The sequence below is a fragment of the Hemitrygon akajei genome, chromosome 8 (assembly GCF_048418815.1).
Source record: "Hemitrygon akajei chromosome 8, sHemAka1.3, whole genome shotgun sequence".
Lineage (NCBI taxonomy): Eukaryota > Metazoa > Chordata > Chondrichthyes > Myliobatiformes > Dasyatidae > Hemitrygon > Hemitrygon akajei.
This window is the reverse complement of record NC_133131.1, coordinates 42,187,279-42,210,148: the sequence shown is the minus strand read 5'-3', so window position 1 is coordinate 42,210,148 and position 22,870 is coordinate 42,187,279. Positions and strand designations below refer to the sequence as shown.

The following is a 22,870-nucleotide window of genomic DNA, read 5'->3' as shown; positions in this document are numbered from 1 at the left end:
ATGAAGTGCTTCAGCAAAAGTCTTCATAATCACAGCTTTTTATTTAAAACTATCTCAATTTAATGACATAAGCAAAAAAAAATCAGATCTCTGCACACTCGCAGTCAGCTCTACACCTGCACATTCACTCACTAGTTCTATCAAGCTGAAGTTGCAATGATAGAAATCTACAATATTTTTAAAGCATACTAACATTTCCACATCCACTTGTTCTATGAGTTACTCATCAACATTCATCACTCGCATGTATTTTACCATTCAAAGTCACCAGACACCACACACAACATTGGGATCAAAGTATTTCTTGCTGCATATTCAGTCTTCATCTACATAGGTAGTTACTTCAAGTGCCCTTTTGGGTCAAAACTTTATATTTAAACATGAAATTTGCCTTGTTATTACATAAATGACAAGCCCAGGCATTTGAGAAATTATCAAATGACATGGTATCAAACTGAAGTGTAAATAATTTGTTGTAATTAATGACACCATTCCTCAACCACACAAGTGTTTGGACAGATGTGGGATACAAATCATCTGGTCAATTTTCAAACATTTACAAGTTGTTTTGTAAAATAAAACTAATTCTGATACCACTTGTTTCAACTGGCCATTAAATCATAAAACAGAGGTATGGTTTCCTTCCTTTCAAAAAAGACCCTTAGCTGCCAGAGTCCATCGAGTGACCTGATAGACGCAAACACAAACAATGTTTGAAGAACAAGGAAATCAGAACATATTCCAGTAATCTGTATGTTTAAGTTTAGCATAATTTAAGACAAATGTGGGCACAAGTTTAGTGAAGCATGTTTATTGGACAAAACTCCAATTACTAAATGACCCTTCTGGAATAAGAGGTCTTTAAGTAACTGGTGTCACAACAGATGCTTACAACCAATTTGATGTAGAATGGGGGTTTCTATACATTAAGACAGTCCTAAGGAATATTTATTAAAAAAATAATTAAGCACCATAGACTGCTATTTACATGCTGCTACCCACGAGCTTCTTACGCAATCACAAGTGGACAAATTGTGTGTAAATGCTCATCACTCTTCCTTCTCCACCCCAACCCCCCCCCCCCACCCAAAAGGAAAACAGCACGAGTCTGAGCTGCTGTAAGACTGGCTGTCGACATGTTTTCCAAATGGAGAGTACACTAGGGGAAAGCAGGAAGTCACAGGTTCATCTATCTGCTTAAGAGGAATATGAAGTGAATAGAACACATTAAAAACAAAGGGTTTCCAATATTGGATGGACTACCTCCTTTTAATCAATTTTGGTTAGATTGTTTCGCATACATTTTCAGGCGACTCCCAGCCCACATTGCATACCCTCACTGAGCTGTGCAAATGTAAATTTCACTGGAGCCTTTCAGGAATATTGAATGCTAATGGCAGGACAAAAATCACACCATCATAACACTGCAGAAATTCTCAATTTCTGATCCACTATATAAAACCATTCGCTTTGGAATGAAAGGTCATTGGTATCTCCTTGGGCGGCCTAAAGACAACTTGGAAGTGACTTGATTCTCTATAGGAGATCCTTGGATACAATATAGTGCCAAGCCATTCTGAATTGTGATTTTCAAGTGCAAGATCAGTATTTTTGTTACATTGTTAAAGCACTAAACCTTAATATAAGTGCTTCTTGTTGCTTTTGGAATTTAAGTCAGTCCAACAAATAGCACTCCATCAAAAAGCCAGAAAAACAAGATTGTAATGTTAGACATCACAATGAAAACTTGATTCTAACTTATTTCCAGGCCCATTAATTTCAATGATAAAAAAAGGTGTTTGAATTCTGTTAACTGAACAGTGATTTATCAATGCACTTAAAGAGAAGCCCACAAGGCAGTTTGCTGCAAGCCTCATACCCCAGGAATACTAACCATTTGAAAAGGCATTTAACTGAACAATGTGGTCTTAATCATTAAAAACTACTGCATTGCAGAAATCCCAAATCATAAAGGCCTTTTAATATTTGCTGTTTGAGATATTTGCAAATGAACAGGTCCAAATCTGTGAATGATACTGCAAGGGGGTTCCTGAGCACTCAGCTATGTAAAGGAAAACAAAAGATTAAAATCCCTGATTTAGATAATCTGGAAAACAAAGTCAGAAGTGAAATGGTGGTGACCATCCTAAATTAAGCAAATCACCCCATGATACTCAAAATGCATTGCCAAGCATCATTGATTAACCTTGCTGTGGCAAAGGATTAGTGGCTCAATTTTTGTTCAAAGACCAGTTGGTGCAAAAGCATCAAGTTAAAAAGAGAGAAATGGGCATGTATTAAGTTTTATTAATCGAAACTCTCCAGTAAACTTCATTTACTAGTCCCATGTGATCCATGTCATATTTGGAAATTATATGCTGCCAAGTGCCTAAGTTGTCAGTAGTATCTTTCACTTAATATTTATTCAGCAGCAATAAAATGTATTTACACATTTCTGATTTCAGATGTTAATTTGAAGAACATCTTTATAACAGCAGGAAAGGGGGAAAGAAATCCCAAATGCCATGAGTACATGATGCTCCCAGACAACTGAGATATCAGTGTTTCTAAACTCTTGAATTCACAGTTCTTAAAGTAAAAATAAACTGGATGTATGAGGAAAGAGGCTTCTGAAGTTATATTCCACAATGCACTACGAGGGGTGATTGATAAGTTTGTGCCCTAAGGTAGGAGTCAATTTTAGAAAACCTAGTAATTTATTTTTCAACATAGTCCCCTCCTACATTTAAACACTTAGTCCAGCGGTTGTGGAGCACACGGATCCCTTGGACCTCCAGAAGTGGTCCACAGCAGGGGTGATTGATAAGTTTATGGCCCAAGGTAGAAGGAGATGAGTTATTAACTACAAACTTTCTGCATAATCACTCAAGAGTTGAACTGCACGTGCATGTAATGAGAGCTGTATAACTCATCCCCTTCTACCTTAGGCCACGAACTTATTAATCACCCCTGCTGTCGACCACTTCTGGAGGTCCAAGACACCGCCTTCTACAAAGGGATCCGTGTGCTCCACAACCGCTGGACTAAGTGTGTAAATGTAGAAGGGGACTATGTTTAAAATTGACTCCTCCTACCTTAGACCACAAACTTATCAATCACCCCTTGTATGTGTAACAAGTATCATGTCACAATAAAATAACACCTAAAAATTGACCTTAATTTCCTCCTCCTCCCTGGCTTCCTTTCCCAAAGACTGCCTGATGATGCTGTCTTGCACAGACTGTGTCACTAGTATGTTGCATCACATGGTCCAGATATTGGTCAGCAGTTAGTTTAAAGTGCCCACAGCGGAGTGTAATCCTATAAATACTGAACATACACATTAGAAAGGGGCAAGTGAAAATAATTAGGGATCAACTTGGATCACTTTTCTTCCCTGGGCCTTATTCACAACTACCCCCACCTCAGAGCAGTTAAAAAGGGAATGCCAGGCAATGAACTGGAGATGTGATTTACACAGCTGAACACTGGACCAACACTGCATGAGCACAGAATGATTTTGTAAACAATGCCCTAACAACTTCCTTTAACTTGCTACTAAATGCACAAATTGAGTAGTTTCAAACTGAAAACATTTAGTGATCTGTGCTAAATAACTTCCAATATGGTACTACATATGGAAGGGAGTGGAGTCAATTGACCTCATGATGGAGTACATTTCTAAAGAGAAAATCAGAGCAGAAAGTGCAAAGCAATGGAGAAAGTTGCATCTCAAAAGCAAGTTTATAAAAAATATATTACTATTTTGTCTTGTAAAGGAGCAGTTTGACTTTGTTTAAAATAGATGTGCATTTCAGAGTGCACCACTTGAGATTCTGTTGATGATCAATCACAGACCTTTCACTGTAAGGGTAACCGAACAAAAACAGTTAACCATTGATAAACTCAGCATTTCTTGCATTTCCACCACCAGACTTTTGACAAAAGAAAACAACCAAAGAAAATGTTTTTTTTCCAAAATTAAAATGTTCATCATCTTCCATTTCAAACACAAACCTGATCAAATTGCTACTTGGCAATTTGGTGTCACACCTAGAAGAGTTGTGTTTACTCAATTTCCAGTAGATACCAATAAATAGTGATCAGAAACAGAATGTTTCTATATTTAAGCATTCATACAACCAACCCAACTGTGTTTTGCTAACTCAGCAGAGACAGATCTTTTGCCTCATGCTGATTCCAGTTCATCCTATTCCAAAAAGCAAAACTAATTGATCCTTCTCATTTTCATTTTAACTAGCCTGGCAATATGATCAGATAGTATCCTTGTTTCAGATCAGTCATTCTGGCAAAATTAAACCTGGAAATAGACCTGCTATGAACTTCATAGTTGATTCTCAAAACATATCAGTATAGTACTATTAAGCAAACTAAAGGAAGTTTTTAAATGACATCCAAATTTTATATTGTTTTGGCCAAATACAGGCATGGTACATCAGCCTATGTGCAACTTCTAGCAAGAAAAATTACAGTATCCCAACTGCTTTTCCACACACCATTGGTTTGCTTCCAAAACTTACTCACACCAACTTCATAGTTCATATTAAAAAAACAATTTGTACATACAATTGTTTATCAGAAGTATCATACTATTTAACCAGTGTAGCATTAAGTCTCAATGAACCAAGCTTGAAGGAACGTAGAAGGCAGTTTTTGCTTAAATATAAAAATAAAATTTATTTTGTTCTTTTTTTAAACAATTTTATCTAAATTTAGAAGTTGCCAATCACCCGCACACATTCATACTCAGACGTCACAAAATGGCAGCCATTATACTGAATGAGGAGGATTCCTTTTAATCTGTCTGGTCACTTGGATCAGCAGAGTTATCTTAAAACCACACCAATGAAACTATTACAAACATTCTCCGAAAATGAATTTACATATCGTTAGATTGTAGTGTATTCTAATGGAGTAATATATGCAATCATTGATTGGGTGCTGTAAGAGGGGTCATATCAACTTCATGCCTTCTACAACAACCACCTCCTAAACCCTTTCACCATTTATCCTCCATCTACTGTTACCCTTGATTTTGTAAATTATTTGCACTTCCAGAAAATAAGACAACCTTCGCTATAGGAAGGTGACTCATTTCCACCCATGATGCGGGCTAACATTTGTCTCCAAAAACTGCCCAAAATAAGGCCTTACTGGATGCATGCCTATGGAGCCATAAAGAATACTACCTATTAGATATTGCCTGAAATATGAGAAATACCAGAAGTGGGGGTTGGAGGTGGAGTGGGAGAAAGCAGGTCAGACAAACACTTTCTAAGGAAAATTAACAGAGGGTGCTATGGAATCCAATTCCCTCACAAGGGAACAGCAACTCCTCCGTTCAGTGTTACAAGTTTTCATCAAGTGAACACTCTGCTGCATATTCCCTTGTTATCCCTTCCTCTGCCTTGAACCAAATGCTAAAATATTTTCAGCTCACATATGGGCATTGATCTGCTAAGAGGATGAGACAGATCTCATTGTGGTAACCAGTACCACTCTGTCTCAGTTCTCTTCCTTCAGATTGGTAAAATATCCTCAAAAAACAGGATCCATTTATGGAATACAGGGCAGGGAGAAGTAGCATCTTTTGAATGTCCATCCTGAAATTTTATCATCAAAACTTGGGAGCCTGAAGATCTCTATTACTATTAGTGGCAAGTTGTCCAACACAAGAATTCCTAATAAGCCATGTTCATATGTAATAAGATTTAGTAAAAACATTGTTTTCAAAAAAAATCCAAAACAGAAGATTTAAATAACCTAGCTTAAACTGGGCATACAACCTGCAGAACAACCTCCAGAGTGGTTAGGGTGGACTTCAAAGCTCCATTCATACCAGATAGTGTGGCAAGAGCAAAATGTTTCTTTCACTTTTTTTTTACATGTATTCCACCAGTCAAGGAAAACACTATCGAACATAATTCAGCTTGGTTATTTTCTTCTAATGCAATATGAAGATAGTAAAGATTACTCAAAAAGTTTGGTGAATCACTTTTTTAAAAAAGCATTGAAATTTAATTTGTTTTTAATTAAAATTAAAATAGGCACATTTCAGAGCTGCACCCAAAATAAGATGCAAATATTGAGTCGAGGTTAAAATATACACAGTATACATGTATAATTCTCAACAATGCCAGCCAAAGTTTTGGTATAAGCTGAAGTAATTTGTACTTTTTCTTTAAGCATTATAGCACCATACTTTTGAAATCTGCTTTAAGAATCCTACATTGTACATGGGAACCACCTCCAAAACTAGCATGACTGCCATTTCTCCAGAAAACACTGCTTAATGTGTCACTCAGTTATAGTAGCAAAACACTATCACAGATTAGCGAGAGTCAGATTAACATATATCCAATGAACCAGCCAGATCCGGCATTACTAACATGCCGCCACACATACATTGACATTTTTCCTCCAAACTCGATTCACTGAGCAAAAACATGAGATATACAAGCAAACACTGATAACAATTACTGTATGTAAAAAAAAAACCAGACAATTTTAGGAAAGAGGGGTTGTGGAGGGGGAAGGATAAAAGTAGTACAGAAGGGAAAGCAATTTGGTTTGTTTCCCTTACATAACCAAATCACAGATTTAAAAAGGCTTAAAATTCATTCACAGGAAGAAAAATAGAGGTAGGTAGCATAGCAAAAGATATTGAGAAGAAACTCAAACAGGCATAACATTTCTTATCCTAAAAATAAAATGGTGGCTTTAGCAAGGTTTAGAATTCTTTGTCAGAAATATAATAAAGCAATCAAGGAAAAGAGGGGAAAAAAGAATGAAGAGAAAGAAGTTAACATCAGCCTCCAGTTCAGTTTGATATGGGCACAAAGACACCACAGAAAACTGCGCTGTTACTGGGAATTGTGCCCTTAAATGTTTGTTTCCCCCAAAAGAAAGAAGAGTGCAGCAATATGTACAATAAAAAGGGTCAATCAAGAAAGGTTTTCAAATTGCATCTTACAGCAACCTTTAAAAGTAGAAAGATTCAAGTAGTAAAGCTATGTGTGTTGCTTACTGTGTCACCCATTACTGCTGTACCCTGAACCAAACTCAGATCACCATTCTGTAACGGCAGGTTTTGAAGAAAGCTTATAAACTTAAGACGAGGACTTTGCTATTGTCTAATGAGCTTCTCACAGTGTTGCAGAGAAGCCTTTTTTCCAGCAGCCATAAGCCTTTTATTCTGACAGTTCAAGCCCAGAAAAGACCTAAATTTAAACAGAATTTTTCTCAAGTATATATTCCCATCTTTTGAGGTCAGTTGCCTGCACATCCATGACTGGCAATGTTTAGGGTACAAAAGTAAAAAAGTGGAAATTGTTTCAGAATAGTCAACATGTTCCTTTGCATTATTCACATTCCCAAGTGTCTATCTCTTCCGTGTATGTTGTCGTCTAGCCAGTAATCTCTGTCTCCCTCCAGTAGATCGAGATCCAGCTCCTATAGAAAAGGCCGCTGTTCCTGCTGAGAAGACAGAATTGAAGTTGAACTGTTAATAACATGAAAATTCTCACTCCTTTACACATTTACCTACAAAATAACCGTGTCTATAGTAACAATGAGCACATGGAAATTGGTTTGAGTACAGACTTCAAACATTCCTAGATACAAAGTACACTGCAGATGCTGGGGTCAAAGCAACACATACAACACACTGGAAGAACTCATCAGGTCGGGCAGCATCCATGGAAATGAGTAGTCAATGTTTCGGGCTGAGACCCTTCATCAGGACTGAAGGTGGGAAGGAGAAGGCTGGTAGGTGCCAGGTGAAAAACCAGTAAGGGGAAAAGATCAAGGGGTGGGAGAGCAGTTAGGCAGGAAAGGTGAAGAAAGAATGTAAGGGGAAAGCACTATGGGTAGTAGAAGGCGGCAGAATCATGAGAGAGGTGATAGGCAGTGTGAAACTGGGATGGGGTAATGGGGGGGGAGAGGGAATTACCGGAAGTTGGAGAATTTGATGTTCATGTCCAGGGGCTGGAGACTACCCAAACGGTATATGAAGTGTTGCTCCTCCAACCTGAGCTTGGCCTCATCATGGCAGTAGAGGAGGCCATGTATGGACATATCCAAATGGTAATGTGAAGCAGAGTTGAAGTGGGTGGCAACCGAGAAATCCTGTCTGTTGTGGCGGACGGAGTGGAGGTGCTCGACGAAGCGATTCCCCAGTCTGCATCAGGTCTCGCCGATGTAGAGGAGGCCGCACTGGGAGCACCAGATGTAATAAATGACCCTAACAGACACAGAAGTGAAGTGTTGCCTCACCTGGAAGGACTGTTTGGGGCCCTGAATGGTGGTAAAAGAGGAGGTGTAGGTACAGGTGTAGCACTTACGCTTGCAGGGATAAGTGCCAGGTGGGAGATCTGTGGGGAGGGACGTGTGGACCAGACAGTCGCGGAGGGAACGATCCCTGCAGAAAGCGGAGAGGGGGAGAGAGGGAAAGATGTGCTTAGTGGTGGGGTCCTGTTGAAGGTGGTGGAAGTTGCAGAGGATAATATGCTGGATCCGGAGGCTGGTGGGGTGATAGGTGAGGACAAGGAGAACTCGGTCCCTGTTGTGGTGATGGGAGGATGGGGTGAGGACTGAAGTGTGGGAAATGGAGGAGATGTGGGTGAGAGCATCATTGATGACGGCAGAAGGGAAACCACGATCCTTAAAGAAAGAGGACATTTGAGATATCCTGGAACGGAAAGCCTCATCCTGGAATCAGATGCAGCAGAGATGGACAAACTGGGAATAGGGAATAGCATTTTTGCATTTGGCAGGGTGGGAATAGGTATAGTCGAGGTAGTTATGAGAGTCAGTGGATTATAGAAGATGTCTGTGGACAGTCTGTCTCCAGAGATGGAGACCGAGAGATCGAGAAAGGGGAGAGAAGTGTCCGAGATGGACCAATTGAATTTGAGGGCTGGGTGGAAGTTAGAGGCAAAGTTGATGAAATTGATGAGCTCAGCATGGGTGCAGGAAGCAGCACTAATGCAGTCATCGATGTAGCGATTGGGGAGCAGTACCAGTATAGATTTGGAGCATAGACTATTCCACATAACCAACGAAGAGGCAGGCACAGCTGGGGCCTTGTTCTGAAGAAAGTGGGAAGAACCAAAAGTTATTAAGTGTGAGTACCAGTTCCACCAACCGGAGTAGTGTGGTGTTAGGGTACTGGTGAGGTCTGTTGTCAAGAAAGTAGTGGAGGGCTTTGAGGTCTTCTTGATAGGGAATGGAAGTTATAAGGATTGGACATCCATAGTGAAAATGAAGCGGTCGGGACTGGGGAACTGGAAGTTATTGAAGAGGTGGAGGGCATGGGATGTATCCTGGATGTAAGTGGGGAGGAACTGAACTACGGGTGACAAAATGGAGTCCAGGTAGGCAGATACAAGTTCGGTGAGGCGGAAGCAGGCCGAAACTATGGGTCAACCGGGACAGTCAGGCTTGTGGATCTTGGAGAGGAGGAAAAACCAAGCAGTGCAGGGTGTGGGAATTACGCGTTTTTTGGCTGAGGATAGAAGGTCTCTGGAGTTGATAAGGGCGGTGATGGTATGGGAGACAATGGTTTGATGTTTTTTGGTGGGGTCCTGCTCCAGGAGTAAGTAAGAGGAGGTGTCAGAGAGCTGCCGTTTGGCCTCAGTGAGGTAGAGGTCCATCTGCCAGTCTACTACGGTACCACCTTTCTAGATACTAGATTCATTCCTAGATACTACTTGCTCCCACTGACAAGAACATTTTTATTCATTATACAAGATGGCTTAACACAATAGTTAGGAAAACTCAAACAAGAGCATACAGCTAAAAGAGATAAATCAGCAATGAATGATCAAACCAAGTACATTTTTTTGCCACAAACCCTTATGTAAGCATATTCGACAAATTGATCATTTCCATTTTACTTTAGCTGGCAAATGAATTAGAACTTTTGACCCACAGGGAAAATCCAAATAGAATAGTGCACTGAGATTTTAAATTCCACACAAATAAGCATGGATATGTGCCACACAATATACACAAGCTCTTCTGAGAAAACCACAAGCAAAGACAAATCCTCTCATCTAAATGCTGTAGGGGCTTTCAGAATGATCACTTACAACATGTAGTTCCTTTTCGGAAAAGAAATCTGGCACAAGGTTTGCTGAATGGCAAGAATAAGCTCCTAGATTCTTCTTTCACAACAGCAGCAATTTACCTATGAATCGCCATAGCACATCAAATTCAGGTAACAGTCACTGCCATGTAAAAGCCTTCCAGATTTATTTTATTTGTCTGTTAAAGGCCAACAGCAGCACCAGAACTCCAAATGACACTTGCCTGGTTTATCCTCTTTTTCTCCCCCCCTTAAGACCATGGGTTTTAGATTCTTAGCATACTGATTCATTAATGAGCACCATTGTCTTCTGACCATTTAAATCTCACTGTCCCTAAATATATCCCATGTGAGGAATGTGCTCCTTGAATAAGTAGCAACTTTCCAAGGACTTTTGTTTCATCAGGCTTTGATTTCTAAAGGAATAAAGCAGCATGGTAGATAGGTATCAAACATCGTGATTAATATAAATTGTGAATATAAATTTAAATCCCACCCATGTTGTGTCCCACCCAAACACACACACAAATATATGCACAGACCACCACAAACACACACACATACATACACTCACATTCACATGTACATATATACACATGCGTGCATATACAAATATACACTCGCATACACACACTCACATACATACACACATATGCATTCACACACTGAGCACACCAAGAAGAAACCCACACACTCTGAGAACAGATGAACCCCCTACAGACAGCAGCAGAATTGAACTCTGAACTCCAGAACACCCCAAACTATAATAGCATTGCAGTAACTGCCAAGCCACCCTCTTTGTTCTATTGTGAATGCCTACAAGACCACAAATCTAAGGGTTTCATATAGAAACATAGCACAATACAGGCCCTTCGGCCCATAACATTGTGCCAAACATGTCCCTACCTTAGAAATTACTAGACTTCCCCATAGCCCTCTATTTTTCTAAGCTCCATGTAACTATCCAAAAGTCTCTGAAAAGACCCTATCGTATATGCCTCCACCACCATTGCTGGCAGCCCATTCCACACACTCACCACTCTGAGTAAAAACTTACCCCTGACATCCCCTCTGCACCTACTCCCGAGCACCTTAAACCTGTGTCCTCTTGTGGCAACCATTTCAGCCCTGGGAAAAAGCTTCTGACATGATCAATGCCTCTCATCATTTTATACACCTCTATCAGGTCACCTCTCATCCTCCGTCACTCTGAGGAGAAAAGGCCGAGTTCACTCAACCTATTCTCATAAGGCATGCTCCCCAATCCAGGCAACATTCTTGTAAATCTGCTCTGTATATATGGTAATATACAGTACTGTGCAAAAGTATAGGCACCTATTGCTAAGGTGCCCAAGACATTTGCATAGTACTGTATTTGTCAACATGGAGCAGAGACCGAGTTGGTAAATCTGACAGGAGCAATGTATTTTGGGAATGATGAAGGTGGAGTACTGTAGGAGCGGTGTTGGCCGTGTGGCAAAGTAGGAGTGTGGCACAGATGAAGACACACTCAGCCCTGAGATACCAGACAAGCTCATTTGATTCCAAACAATTGGTTTATTGATTACAGAACGTCTCTCTGGTGCTTCCCATACCCTCCCTCTTTACCCAACCACGATTTCCCAGTCTCTGTGCCGTTCTCAATCAGTCCATAATAGAGACCCATTTAAGAAACAGGTTTATTATCATCACTCACAAATGTCATGAAATTCTCTTTTTTTGCAGAAGCAGTACAATGCAATACACAAAATTACTACAGTACTGTGCAAGTCTTAGGCACCCTAGATAAAAGATATATAGACATTTACATCTAAGAATTGCACAATACTGTTTACATACTTTGATAATAAATTCTTGATTTTTTTTTTGGAATTTTGTAACTTCTCATAATTTTATGCCTTCATACCACAAAATAATCTTCACATCATGACAATAATAAACTTAATTCTGATCTTTTGCAGGAGAACTAGAAGCAGTTGGTAATTGTCACCCACACCCTCAAAATTAATTGAAGTGTTTCTAATCCCCCTAATTTAGAGCATTCCTGGAAATATACAAAGATGAAACCCATTCCTTTCATGTTATTGTTGTTAGATAACCATCTACAAAGCTCAATTGTGCAGAGAAAAGATTATTAGATTTATTACTTTAGCTGATAAACACCACTGTAGCATTCTCCAAGGTATAAAAAAATAACCATGGGCCCACTAGACAAGCAGAAAATGAGATTCAGTCAAACCACACAGGCCAGATACATTCAGAATTGATTTCTGTGCCTTGGATTCCAGTTTTTAATCTTCACTGTTGCTTAATCCTAATCATTTGACAAATGCTTAATCTTGCTCAGCCAGCTAATCCAGCAGACTGATCCTATTAGCTCTTGCAGGGTCTGTTTCCTCACAAAGCCACCAGAAATACACGTTGTGGGGATGAGGCAAGTAGAATATCAGCGCTTACACACAAAATGGTGGATTTTCTTACCAAATGCTGGTGCTGCTGCTGTGCCTGTTGCTGGACTACCAAAGTTTGCTGCTGGAGTATTAGTGGCCCCAAAGGAAAAGCTTGCACTTGGAGTACCCTGTCCAAATCCAGGTGCAGTTGTTCCTGGAAGAACAACAAAAATGGGTTCAGTGTTTAAACACCCATTTGTGCAGAAATAGTAGCTAGTACTAAAATATCTTGGATTTTGTGAAACAATTTGCAAAATTGCAGTTGTAAATTTTCAATTTTACAGTCCCACTAAATCCCGCTGTATCCTCCAGCGGTTTATACCCTACTTCAAATCATTTGAAGTAACACTTTCCTGTTGATTTCATGAATCATTTGTCAAAAATTCTAACCATCTCCTCTTGCAATGGGCAATTCCAAAAATTCATAACCAGTAACAAATTCCTCATCGCAGACTGAAGACACACCTATTTGCAACTGAAGAGTGAAATTTTTAAACTTGAGAAGACAAAATATATACAGCAAATGAAAGTATATTGGACAATAAATTCACAGCTTTTTGTAGGTAGCTCGAGAGATCAATAATATGGTTTAAAAGGTAGACAAAGTGTTTTTTAATTGCACAATCTGCTGGAGGAAGTCAGCAGGTCAGCAGCATCTGTGGAAGGTAAGGAATTGTCAGCACTTTCAGTCAAAACCCATAATCAGAAAATATTTTCCTTTATTTGCTGAGACAGACAAAATTCAGGGAGGCTACACAAACATGAATAACACTTCACAAAGTGATGCTTCAGAAAGACGACATCCATCATCCAGGGCATGCCTTGCTTTCACTGCTACCATTAGGATGGAGATACAGGAAACTGAAGACACACACTATGTTTCAGGAACAGCTTTTTCCCCTCTACCATCAGATTTAATCCCATTTTTCCCCCTCTTTATGAACTACCCATTTACAGGTGTCCCCTGTTTTTCGAACATTCGCTTTACGTCAACTCGCTGTTACGAAAGACCTACAATAGTTACCTGTTTTCGCTAACAGAAGGTGGTTTCACTGTTACGACAAAAGGCAGTGTGCGCCGAGCAGCCAAGCTCCTCCCCTGGAATTGCATTCTAGCCGGCATTGCTTAAACACGTGCCTGTGAGCATCAGTGCTTTATGTTGATTTATTTTGTGCATCCGTTAGCAAGATGAGTTCTAAGGTATCGGAAAAGCCTAAAAGAGCGCGTAAGGGTGTTACACTTAGCGTAAAACTAGACATAATAAAGCGTTTCGATCGTGGTGAATGAAATAAGGATATAGTGAGTTTGGCTAAGGGTTTGTGGAAGTTGATGAAGATGATGTTGAAGAGGTTTTGGCATCTCATGACCAAGAACTGACAGGTGAAGAGCTGATGAAGAGGAAAGGGTAACAATTGAAACCGAACGCAGTAGTGAACGGCCTGAAAGTGAAGATGTCCAGGAACTGAACGTGAAGCAATTGCGTGAGATTTTTGCTATGATTGACAGTGCTGCAATGATTGCAGAAAAGTATGACTTTAATTTTGAAAGGGTACGTAGGTTTAGGGCAGGTTTGCAGGATGGTTTGAGTGCTTACAAAGAACTATATGATAGAAAAATGCACGAGGCTAAGCAGTCAAGCATACTGTCGTTTTTCAAGCCTTCCACATCAGCCACAGCAGACGATGAAACTCAACCGTCGACATTGAGGCAGGCAGACATAGAAGGTGACCTGCTTGCCCTGATGGAAACAGATGATGATGAGATGACACCCCAGTCTCCTCTACCTCCCACCACCTCAACCTTCGACGACTCAGCCTAACACACCATCATCAGTGTGCTCACTGTCTTCTCGATTCCGGTAAGTGAAATTACACTGGGCGTACATTATTTCTACTTTATATAGGCTGTGTGTTATTTGGTAGCTTCATAGCTTAAAGGTTACTGGAAAAAGTGCTTCTGCCGGGAGCGCTTGCGCCGTGTGTTTTTGCTGCTGAGAGCACTTGCGTGAAATTTTCGCTGCGGTGGACAGTGCTGCAATAATTGAGAAAAGTATTCTACATTATATAGGCTGTGTATTTATCAGATCATTCCTGCTTTTACTATATGTTACTATTATTTTAGGTTTTATATGTTATTTGGCATGATTTGGTAGGTTAGTTTTTGGGTCTGCGAACTCTCACAAATTTTTCCCCATTATAAATAAATGGCAATTGCTTCTTCACTTTACGACATTCCGGCTTGCGAACCATTTCATAGGAATGCTCTACCTTCGAATAACGGGGGAAACCTGTATCGCAGTTTATTGTTTTTCATATATTGCTGCTGCAAAACAACCAACTTCATGGCACACGCCAGTGATATTAAACCCGATTCTGAGTTCGGCCATAGCTTGAATACTAGGCTGCAGGACAACCACAAGTAATGTACAAAGATAGCAGACATAGTCACAGACAACAACCGCCACTCAGGACCGCTGGTTACTGACTGGAGGATATCAAAAAATGGAAAGAGAAAGCTCTGCTGGCTGATAACAGAGCCCAGAGAAAACAGTGAAAGAAATTTTCTACCTTTATAACCCACTCTATCAGTGACAAACGGAGAGACGGAACACAGACTAAACTATACTCAAATCAGTTGAGAAAGCACAGTCCACTAACCGAGAGGCAAGGACATGAGTCTTTCCCAGTTTCCATTCTTACATTGTTAATCTGAGATCAACAGTTCAGTAATTAATACACTGTATATTTTAGAAATTCCTTGGTGCAAAGCCTTAACTGTAGAAGACTGTTGCATTAAGGTAGATGCTGTTACTTATCATTTCAAACCTGACATTCAGTTTGATCATAGTTAATCTGCATTTTTATATTTAATGATGCCCAATTTTTCTCAAAATTGAATTACTATAATATCTCAACATCCAAACTGAACAACTAATCTGATGTCTTGCTATTTGTGGTACATTCCAGGCAATTACCTACCAGCAACTCTGAAAGGCCTGGCTACTTTGTCTGTCACACTCCCTAAAGCTAGATACTGTAAACACTGTATCACTGCTTTCAGTTCTCTTTAATATCTTGAAAACTTAAATCAAATCAATTATAAGCTTTCTGAATTCCAGGGATTACAACCTTAGTTTCCATAAACTTTGCTCATAATTCACTGTAGTGATGATACCCCCATAATGGCTACTACAGGAATGAATTAAATTGTAGGGTGCAGGTACTGCCCCTCCCCTATTCCCTTTAAGTGCTGGTGAGCTGTCTTCTTGAACCACTTCAGTCTATTTGGTGTATGCTATCCAGAATGCAATTTGACAAGGAGTTCCAAGGTCTAAAGTCAATGTAAATAATGCATTAAGTCATGGTGATATACATTTCTAAAGAGAAATATTCAAATGATAGCATTTTATTATGCATGTTATTGATGATGCTCTTGGAAGTAGTTTCGAGAATATTCATTGCAATTACAGCCACACTACCCCAGCAACCCCTGACAAACTCGATTAAATCTGACCTAATCATGGGACAATTTACAATGACCCATTTTACCTACCTGGTACATTTTTGGGCTATGTGATGAAACTGGACGATCTGGGAAAAAAACCACGTATTCCACAAGGAAAACATACAGAGACTTCTTACTGAATGGTACCAGAACTGGACTCGGACACCCAAAGCTGTAACAGCGCTACACTAAATGCTATGCTGTTAGTCTCGATGAGTAGTAAATGCAGTGCTTTTTTTTTTAAAAAAAAGATAATTTTGTGCAGTGTAGCCAGGATGCACTTACAATGGAGGGAGTAAGTGGTTGACATGATGACTGTAAGGGCTAATCACAGTGCCAGACAAACTCAGCATGTCATACAGCATCTATGGAGAAGAATAAACAGTTGGCATTTCTGACCAGGACCCTTCATCAGGACACATCTCATCCTTCATCAAGACATAGTTTGCTTTGTTCTGGTCTTAAACACCTTGTATTTTGATAAATTTGCATTTACCCAGGCTATTACATTCCTGATAAGTTCTGTAGATGATGGGTGGTCTTGGGAAGTCCCAGTGTGATATCCAGTGTCTGGTGAGGACATACACTCAGTAGCCACTTTATTAGGTACACCTATACCCCTGTTACTTAATCTAAGTATTTAATCAGCAACTCAATGAATAAAAGCATACAGACATGGTCAAGAGGTTCAGTTGCTCAGATCAAATATGAGAATGGGAAAGAAATGTGATCCAAGTGACTCTGTCCTTAGAATGATTACAGTGCCAGACGGGGTGGTTTGAGTATCTCGGCAACTGCTGATTTCCTGGAACTTTAATGCACAACAGCCTCTAGAGTTTACAGAGAATGGTGCGATAAACAAAAAAAAAACATCCAGTGTGCAACATTTACCACACCTTTCCTGAATATCATGTTAATCCCACCGCATGCAGGCACCGAATAGTTGCTTGGAGTTGAAAAAAGTATTCCAATCTTACACCATTCCCCTGCCTGCCTCGCTATAAGCAGCTGAAAACCCTATAAGTTAGCCTGTGTCCTGTGTCCGTGCTTACATGTGACATATTTAGAAGGAATTGACCAACAACTCTCTCAAGGAAATCTAAATACAACAATGTACTACTGTAGACAATATTTTGCCATATATTAATATCCAAAATGATAATTATAAAAGGAAGTATTTTTATTGTTACATATTCAACTAATCCTGCCACTTAGATTAGTGCACAGCTGCAAAAGATGAACCTGCAACCTGTGTTAAGAGAAAAGCAACTGCCAAAGCAGTAGCTAAAATGATCAGCAATGGCTATTTTGACAGAAAAACGTTTATGCCATATTTATTAAGCAACTTGTTTTGCTGCAGCGAGGAGAAGAGGTGTTAGAAAAATGTCAAAATGATCTTCCAAAGCATATTGATTTTTGCTTGCACGCCTCCCATTGCTAGAAAGCGACTAATCATGAGCAGCCAAAGCTTATAGACACTGCAGTATTGCGTGAACTTACCAGTCTCAAAATTCAAATTGGGAGTTCCAAAATTGAACCCTAATGAAACAAAATGGTGACTGTCACAAGCAACTATGTACTTTGGTTAAAATGAAAAATTCACTTACATTTCATCATATTCACAGCTTTTGAGGAAGACTCAATTATCTCAACACAACTGTAATAGCTCAGTCATAACTTTCTATAGTGGAGCTAGATTATAATAGATAATATTAGAGTGCAACCTTACAGCTAACTATGAAGTGATCCAGCCTTTAAGAGGAACAAGTAAAGTTGGCTTGGTGTGGCTGTTTTGTGTGCAAATGTGATTATGACTATTCCAGATATTTATACAGTCAGTCAGTACAGAAGTAGGTACCCATCTACTGGGCCATGCCTTTCTACACTAGTCCTATTTCTGTGCACTTAGTTCATTATCTACCTTTGGATGAAAAAACTTCTATTTTAGTCCATCCACTTGCACGCCCCTCATCCCAGCATCTTACCCCTCACCGTCAACCTATATCCTGGTCTGAAGACACCCCTGCCATGCAGTAACATTTTATGCTATTTACCCTATCTGTGCATCACATAATTTTTAATACCTTTTATCATGTCTCCCATGAACCACTTTTACTCCAATAAAAACAAACCCAGCCTATCCTCATAGCAGAAATGCTCCATGCCCAGACAGCACCCCAGTGAACCTCTTTTACACCCTCCTTAATGTGCAAGTGCCAGCAAGTCAACTGTTTTGGACAATTTTTGTTGATTATGACTTGTTAATGTAATTCCCCTGCCTAATTCACATAGACTTGGCAAAATCGGTTGTCAAAGCGAGACAAAGTGGTGGTAGTATAGTGGTCAACACAATGCTTTACAGAGTTCAATTTCCCGCTGCTGCCTGTAAAGAGTTTGTACATTCTCCCCCGTGCCTATGTGGGTTTCCTCTCATAGTACAAAGATGCACCGGTTGGTATGTCCATTGATTCAGCTAGGGTTAAATCAGGGAATTGCTGGGCAGCACGGTTGGAAGAGCTGGAGGAGCCTATCCGGCGCTGTATCTCAACAAATGAGATAAATGCAAAAATTTCATTGGTATTCAGTGATCTCTGGAGATGCTGTGTGCTAACATTTATTGAGAGCTAAACTGACTGTAAAGCTATTAAAAATCTCAGCCCTCTCTATTCAGTTTATGCATGAAGAATTAGGTCAATGATACAACTGTACTGAAGTAGAGTTAGCAACCTGTCTAACAACCTATTGGAAGTCGTTGAGGAAATAACAGGCAGGAAAGTCAAGGAGAATTCAGTGGATGTTGTTTATTTGTATTTTCACAAGGCTTTTGACAATGTGTTGCACATATGGCTGCTAAACATAAAAACCAGTGGTATTATAGAAAAGATACTATCATGGAGTATGCAATTTAAATGGTCTGGCATGGACTAGATGGGCCAAAGGGCCTGTTTCTGTGCTGTACTTTCCTACGACTCTCTGGATAGAAGATTGGCGGACTGGCAGGAGGCAAAGAGAGAGCCATTTCTGGTTGGCTGCCGCTGACTACTGCTCACTGTTGGTACTGCTTCTTTTCACGGTATATGTCAATGATTTGGATGATGGAGTTGAGAGTTTGCGGACAATAGGAAGATAGGTGGAGGGGCAAGTAGTATTGACATAGCAAGGAGTCTGCAGAAGAACTTAAGACAGATTGGGACAATGGGCAAAGTGGCAGATGGAATATAGTGTAGTGAAGTGCATGGTCATGCACTTTGGTGGAGGGAATAAAGGCACAGATTATTTTCCCAAGGAGCGAGAAAATTCAAAAATCCAAGGAACAAAGGTACTTCGTTCTTTGGACGGTTTAATTGGCAAAACTACAGGCTAACTTGCAAATCAATGATAAGGAAGGCAAATGCAATGTTAAAAGGACTAGAAGGATGCAAAGATGCAATACTGACGCTTTATAAGGCATTCATCAGATCGCACTTGGAATATTGTGACCAGCTTTGGGCCCTTTATCTGAGAATATGCTGACATTGGAGATGGTCCACAGGAGGCTCATGAGAATGATATCAGGAACAGAAAGCATGTGTTTGCTAAATCTGGGCCTGTACTCACTAGAGTTTAGAAGACTGGGGGGGCGGGGGGGGGGCTCAGAATCTCATTTAAACCTATTGAATGGCTTAGATAAAGAGGATGTGGAGAGGATTTTTTCCAGAGTGGGAGAGTCTATGAACAGAGAGTACAACAACAGAAAAGAAGAATGTCTTCTTAGAACAGAGATAAGATGGAATTTCTTTAGCCAGAGGGTGATGAATCTGTGGAATTCACAGACTGGTGTGGGGACCAAGTCATCGATATATTTAAAGCAGAGGTTGATAGCTTGTTGATTAGTAAGGACATCAAAGATTAAAGGCAAAAAGTAGAAAGATGGGGTTGAGAGGGACATTAAATCAGCTATGACAGAATGGAGGAGCAGGCTCGACGGGTAGGCCAATTGGCCTAATTTTGCTGTGGAAGCAGAATATTTTGCTTTAAATAAGAATGAGAGGATTTAAATTGACTTAAAGATTCTGGATTGGAAATCATCTGATCCCTTAGTGCTTTATTTTCTCTTATTTTGTTTATATTTTCTTTAGACATGTAAATATTCCTAATTCAATATTAATCTCTATGGGATAGCTAACATGCTAGCCTTCTCGTCCACTGTAATTTTATTCAAAGCATTCCAATTGGACACATAATGGCCAGTACATTTCAGCCCAATTGAGTAGCTGCCCAATCGGCTGAAGTTTCATGGAAACAGTTAAAAAGGTATAAAAAAAGACAAACTACCATTTAACCAAGTAACAAATTATGTATTTAAATGAAATACAGAGCAAATTAGAACACCATTAATAACACAATACTATAAAACTGTGCATTAATTCCAAATTTTGTTGGAATTCATCCAGTGTATGCTGTAGCACTCTTTTGATTGACAGTACATGAACAAAATCAGCATAGACACCCAGTGCAGATAATGGACTGCCTTCATAAAACGTGATCAATCTTCTTCTTCATTGTAACATTCAAAATGACTGTCGTTACCTTCAAATTCTTTGAGATCCTAATTTGAAGTAGTGAAATAGTTTCATTTTCACTCCTGGCCATTTCTAGCATCACCAAGCCTGAATACTTGAAACCACGGTGAGCAAGACAGCTCTTAACTGTCTTACTGTTTGTTATTCGCCAAATATCAGTGACAAAAAGCAATGCATTTTGAAGACAAATACAAACATCTGATACTATTTAAAAACTGCTTGCACAGTGTCTAACAGCCACACAAAGAGCACGCGACTGACATTAGTTAAAAACTGTTCTGCAACTATCTGCTAACCCAATTAAGTGGCAGAGGGTCCCAAATAAGTGAACAGGATCCCAACTTTTTTTTTTAGCTTTTATCTTTAAAGAGTTATCCCAAATAAGCAGCTGCCCCGATTCATTGATATTCCAATTAACTGGAATCCACTGCACATTATTTTATTGAACATCTTTGTTTTCATTTGTAATATCTCTACATTAACAGCTTTCAAAAAACAACCATGCTGCTCCAGATGAACAAGAGTGTGATGCTATTGATATACTTTGAAATTTTATTTCCATCATCCTAAAATCAGAACAAAACAATAGAGATCATTCAACCTGCGACAGATCTTCAAATCAGCTATTCAATTAGTCCTAATTCTGCTATTTCCCTGCATCTGGCAATTTTCAAGTATTTAACAAATGTATTGGATTAGAATTGTTTATTTAAGACTGCTGTGATTGAATGGAAATTTAAAGATTTTTGGCTTCAATTACACTGGAAAGCTTTACAGTACCACCCTCCGAAACTTGAGAGACTGGAGACCCAAAAATGTCTCCCATTTTATAAAGGTATGTTGCATAATTCAGCATTTGCATTTCCCTCACTAATAAAATCACAGTTCCTTCATCACTAAAAGGCTGGCTGAATTTTCTAGTTTTGTTCTAGGAAAGAGAGAACAATGTGACAGTGAAGTCTGGGTACAGTTCTCAGCCAACAGATATCAGGATATTGGATGGAGTCTTCATCCATCTTTAACTGTGTAGAAATTCAGCTCAATTACCAGAATACTATTACTAAAGATTGAATAACGACAAAACCACAAGAACTGTCATTTTTGTTATGACAAAATGTTCTCCTGCAGTTTTTTTTCTACAAAAGTTATCACAAAATTCCGCAAACTACATGAAAATCTTTGAACTAGTAAAATTGTCAAATTCAATACTAGAATTGACAATATTGAACTAAATACAAGTAATGACCTACTACACGCCTTACTTATACAGAGCACAAAATCTCAAGACACCAGTGCCTAACCTGAGATTTAAATTGAAGCTGCAACAGGGACCATAATTAATCAAAACACCTCCTGGTAAAGGGGCTTCCATAACAACCACTGGGTTTTCAACTGAAACTTGCAAAGGTACAAAAGCATTGAAAACACTCCTGGTCATTTGCATTTAGAGGGGATGGGGAAAAATAAACTATTTGCTTCTGACATCTTCACTTGGCTTTTCCAAGGAGAATTCAGTGACACTAATAATTACAAGATTAACAAAAATAGAAAGTCTACTTGATAAAATCAGTCTGTAGGGAAAAAAAAGTTTCAGGTTTGTCTTATTCAAAAGGTTAAAACATAGTAGATTTCTTGTAGACAAGAATTCCAGCAGCTTTTCTTTAAACCCAAGTCCTAATTTCTGAATCTTTATATGCTGAAAGCAAAAGGCCTCACAAAAAGCTACAGAACTCTTCAAAACAAATGAGAAAGTAACCCAGAAAGACCAAGAAAAGGCTGATATTTTTAGGTTAATAGGAACTAAATTTAGAAAGGCCCTTTCACAGGCAGAAGCCTTGTTACAATCTGGAACAGAAATGTATAAAAAGGAGAATGTTCAGCCTTCCAATGAACAATGCCAATAGTCTCCACAAGACCTCTAAATGATGCACCTGATTAGATCCTCCTGACAGAGGCAATTTCTTTCCTTAAGATTTTCCAATCCTGGCAACATTTCAAATGCCTTGTGATAAAAACATGATATTTAACATAGGAAAAATTGTATACACCATGCATAAACCCTTTCAATTATAACTTTTTTTAAAAACTTTCTGCCACAGGCAGATTTTCAGTCTAACTTGCCAACTTCTTCAGACCTCATGGGTTGCTGCTCTGCTGATCACGATAATTTTTGAACACATTAGCATTGTTAGGACCATTTCCAACTCTCCCACCACTGCTGATATGCTCAGTGGCCATAATTCCTT

General features: G+C 39.3%; 1 protein-coding gene across 4 annotated transcripts in view; it reads right to left on the bottom strand.

Moving 5' to 3' along the window:
- Positions 1 to 20: 20 nt before the first annotated feature.
- The window catches only part of pom121 (POM121 transmembrane nucleoporin), a 58,887-nt gene continuing 36,037 nt past the window's right edge, over positions 21 to 22,870 (bottom strand). For 2 of the 4 annotated variants that reach the window (XM_073053679.1, XM_073053680.1), the window contains exons 12-14: positions 17,563 to 17,601; positions 12,590 to 12,712; positions 21 to 7,497 (exon numbers count right to left, since the gene is read on the bottom strand). In XM_073053679.1, coding sequence (XP_072909780.1) covers positions 7,403 to 7,497; positions 12,590 to 12,712; positions 17,563 to 17,601 — 257 coding nt within the window. In that variant the 3' untranslated portion in view covers positions 21 to 7,402. The remainder of the gene's footprint in view (positions 7,498 to 12,589; positions 12,713 to 17,562; positions 17,602 to 22,870) is intronic. The other 2 variants (XM_073053681.1, XM_073053682.1) reach the window with 2 other exon arrangements.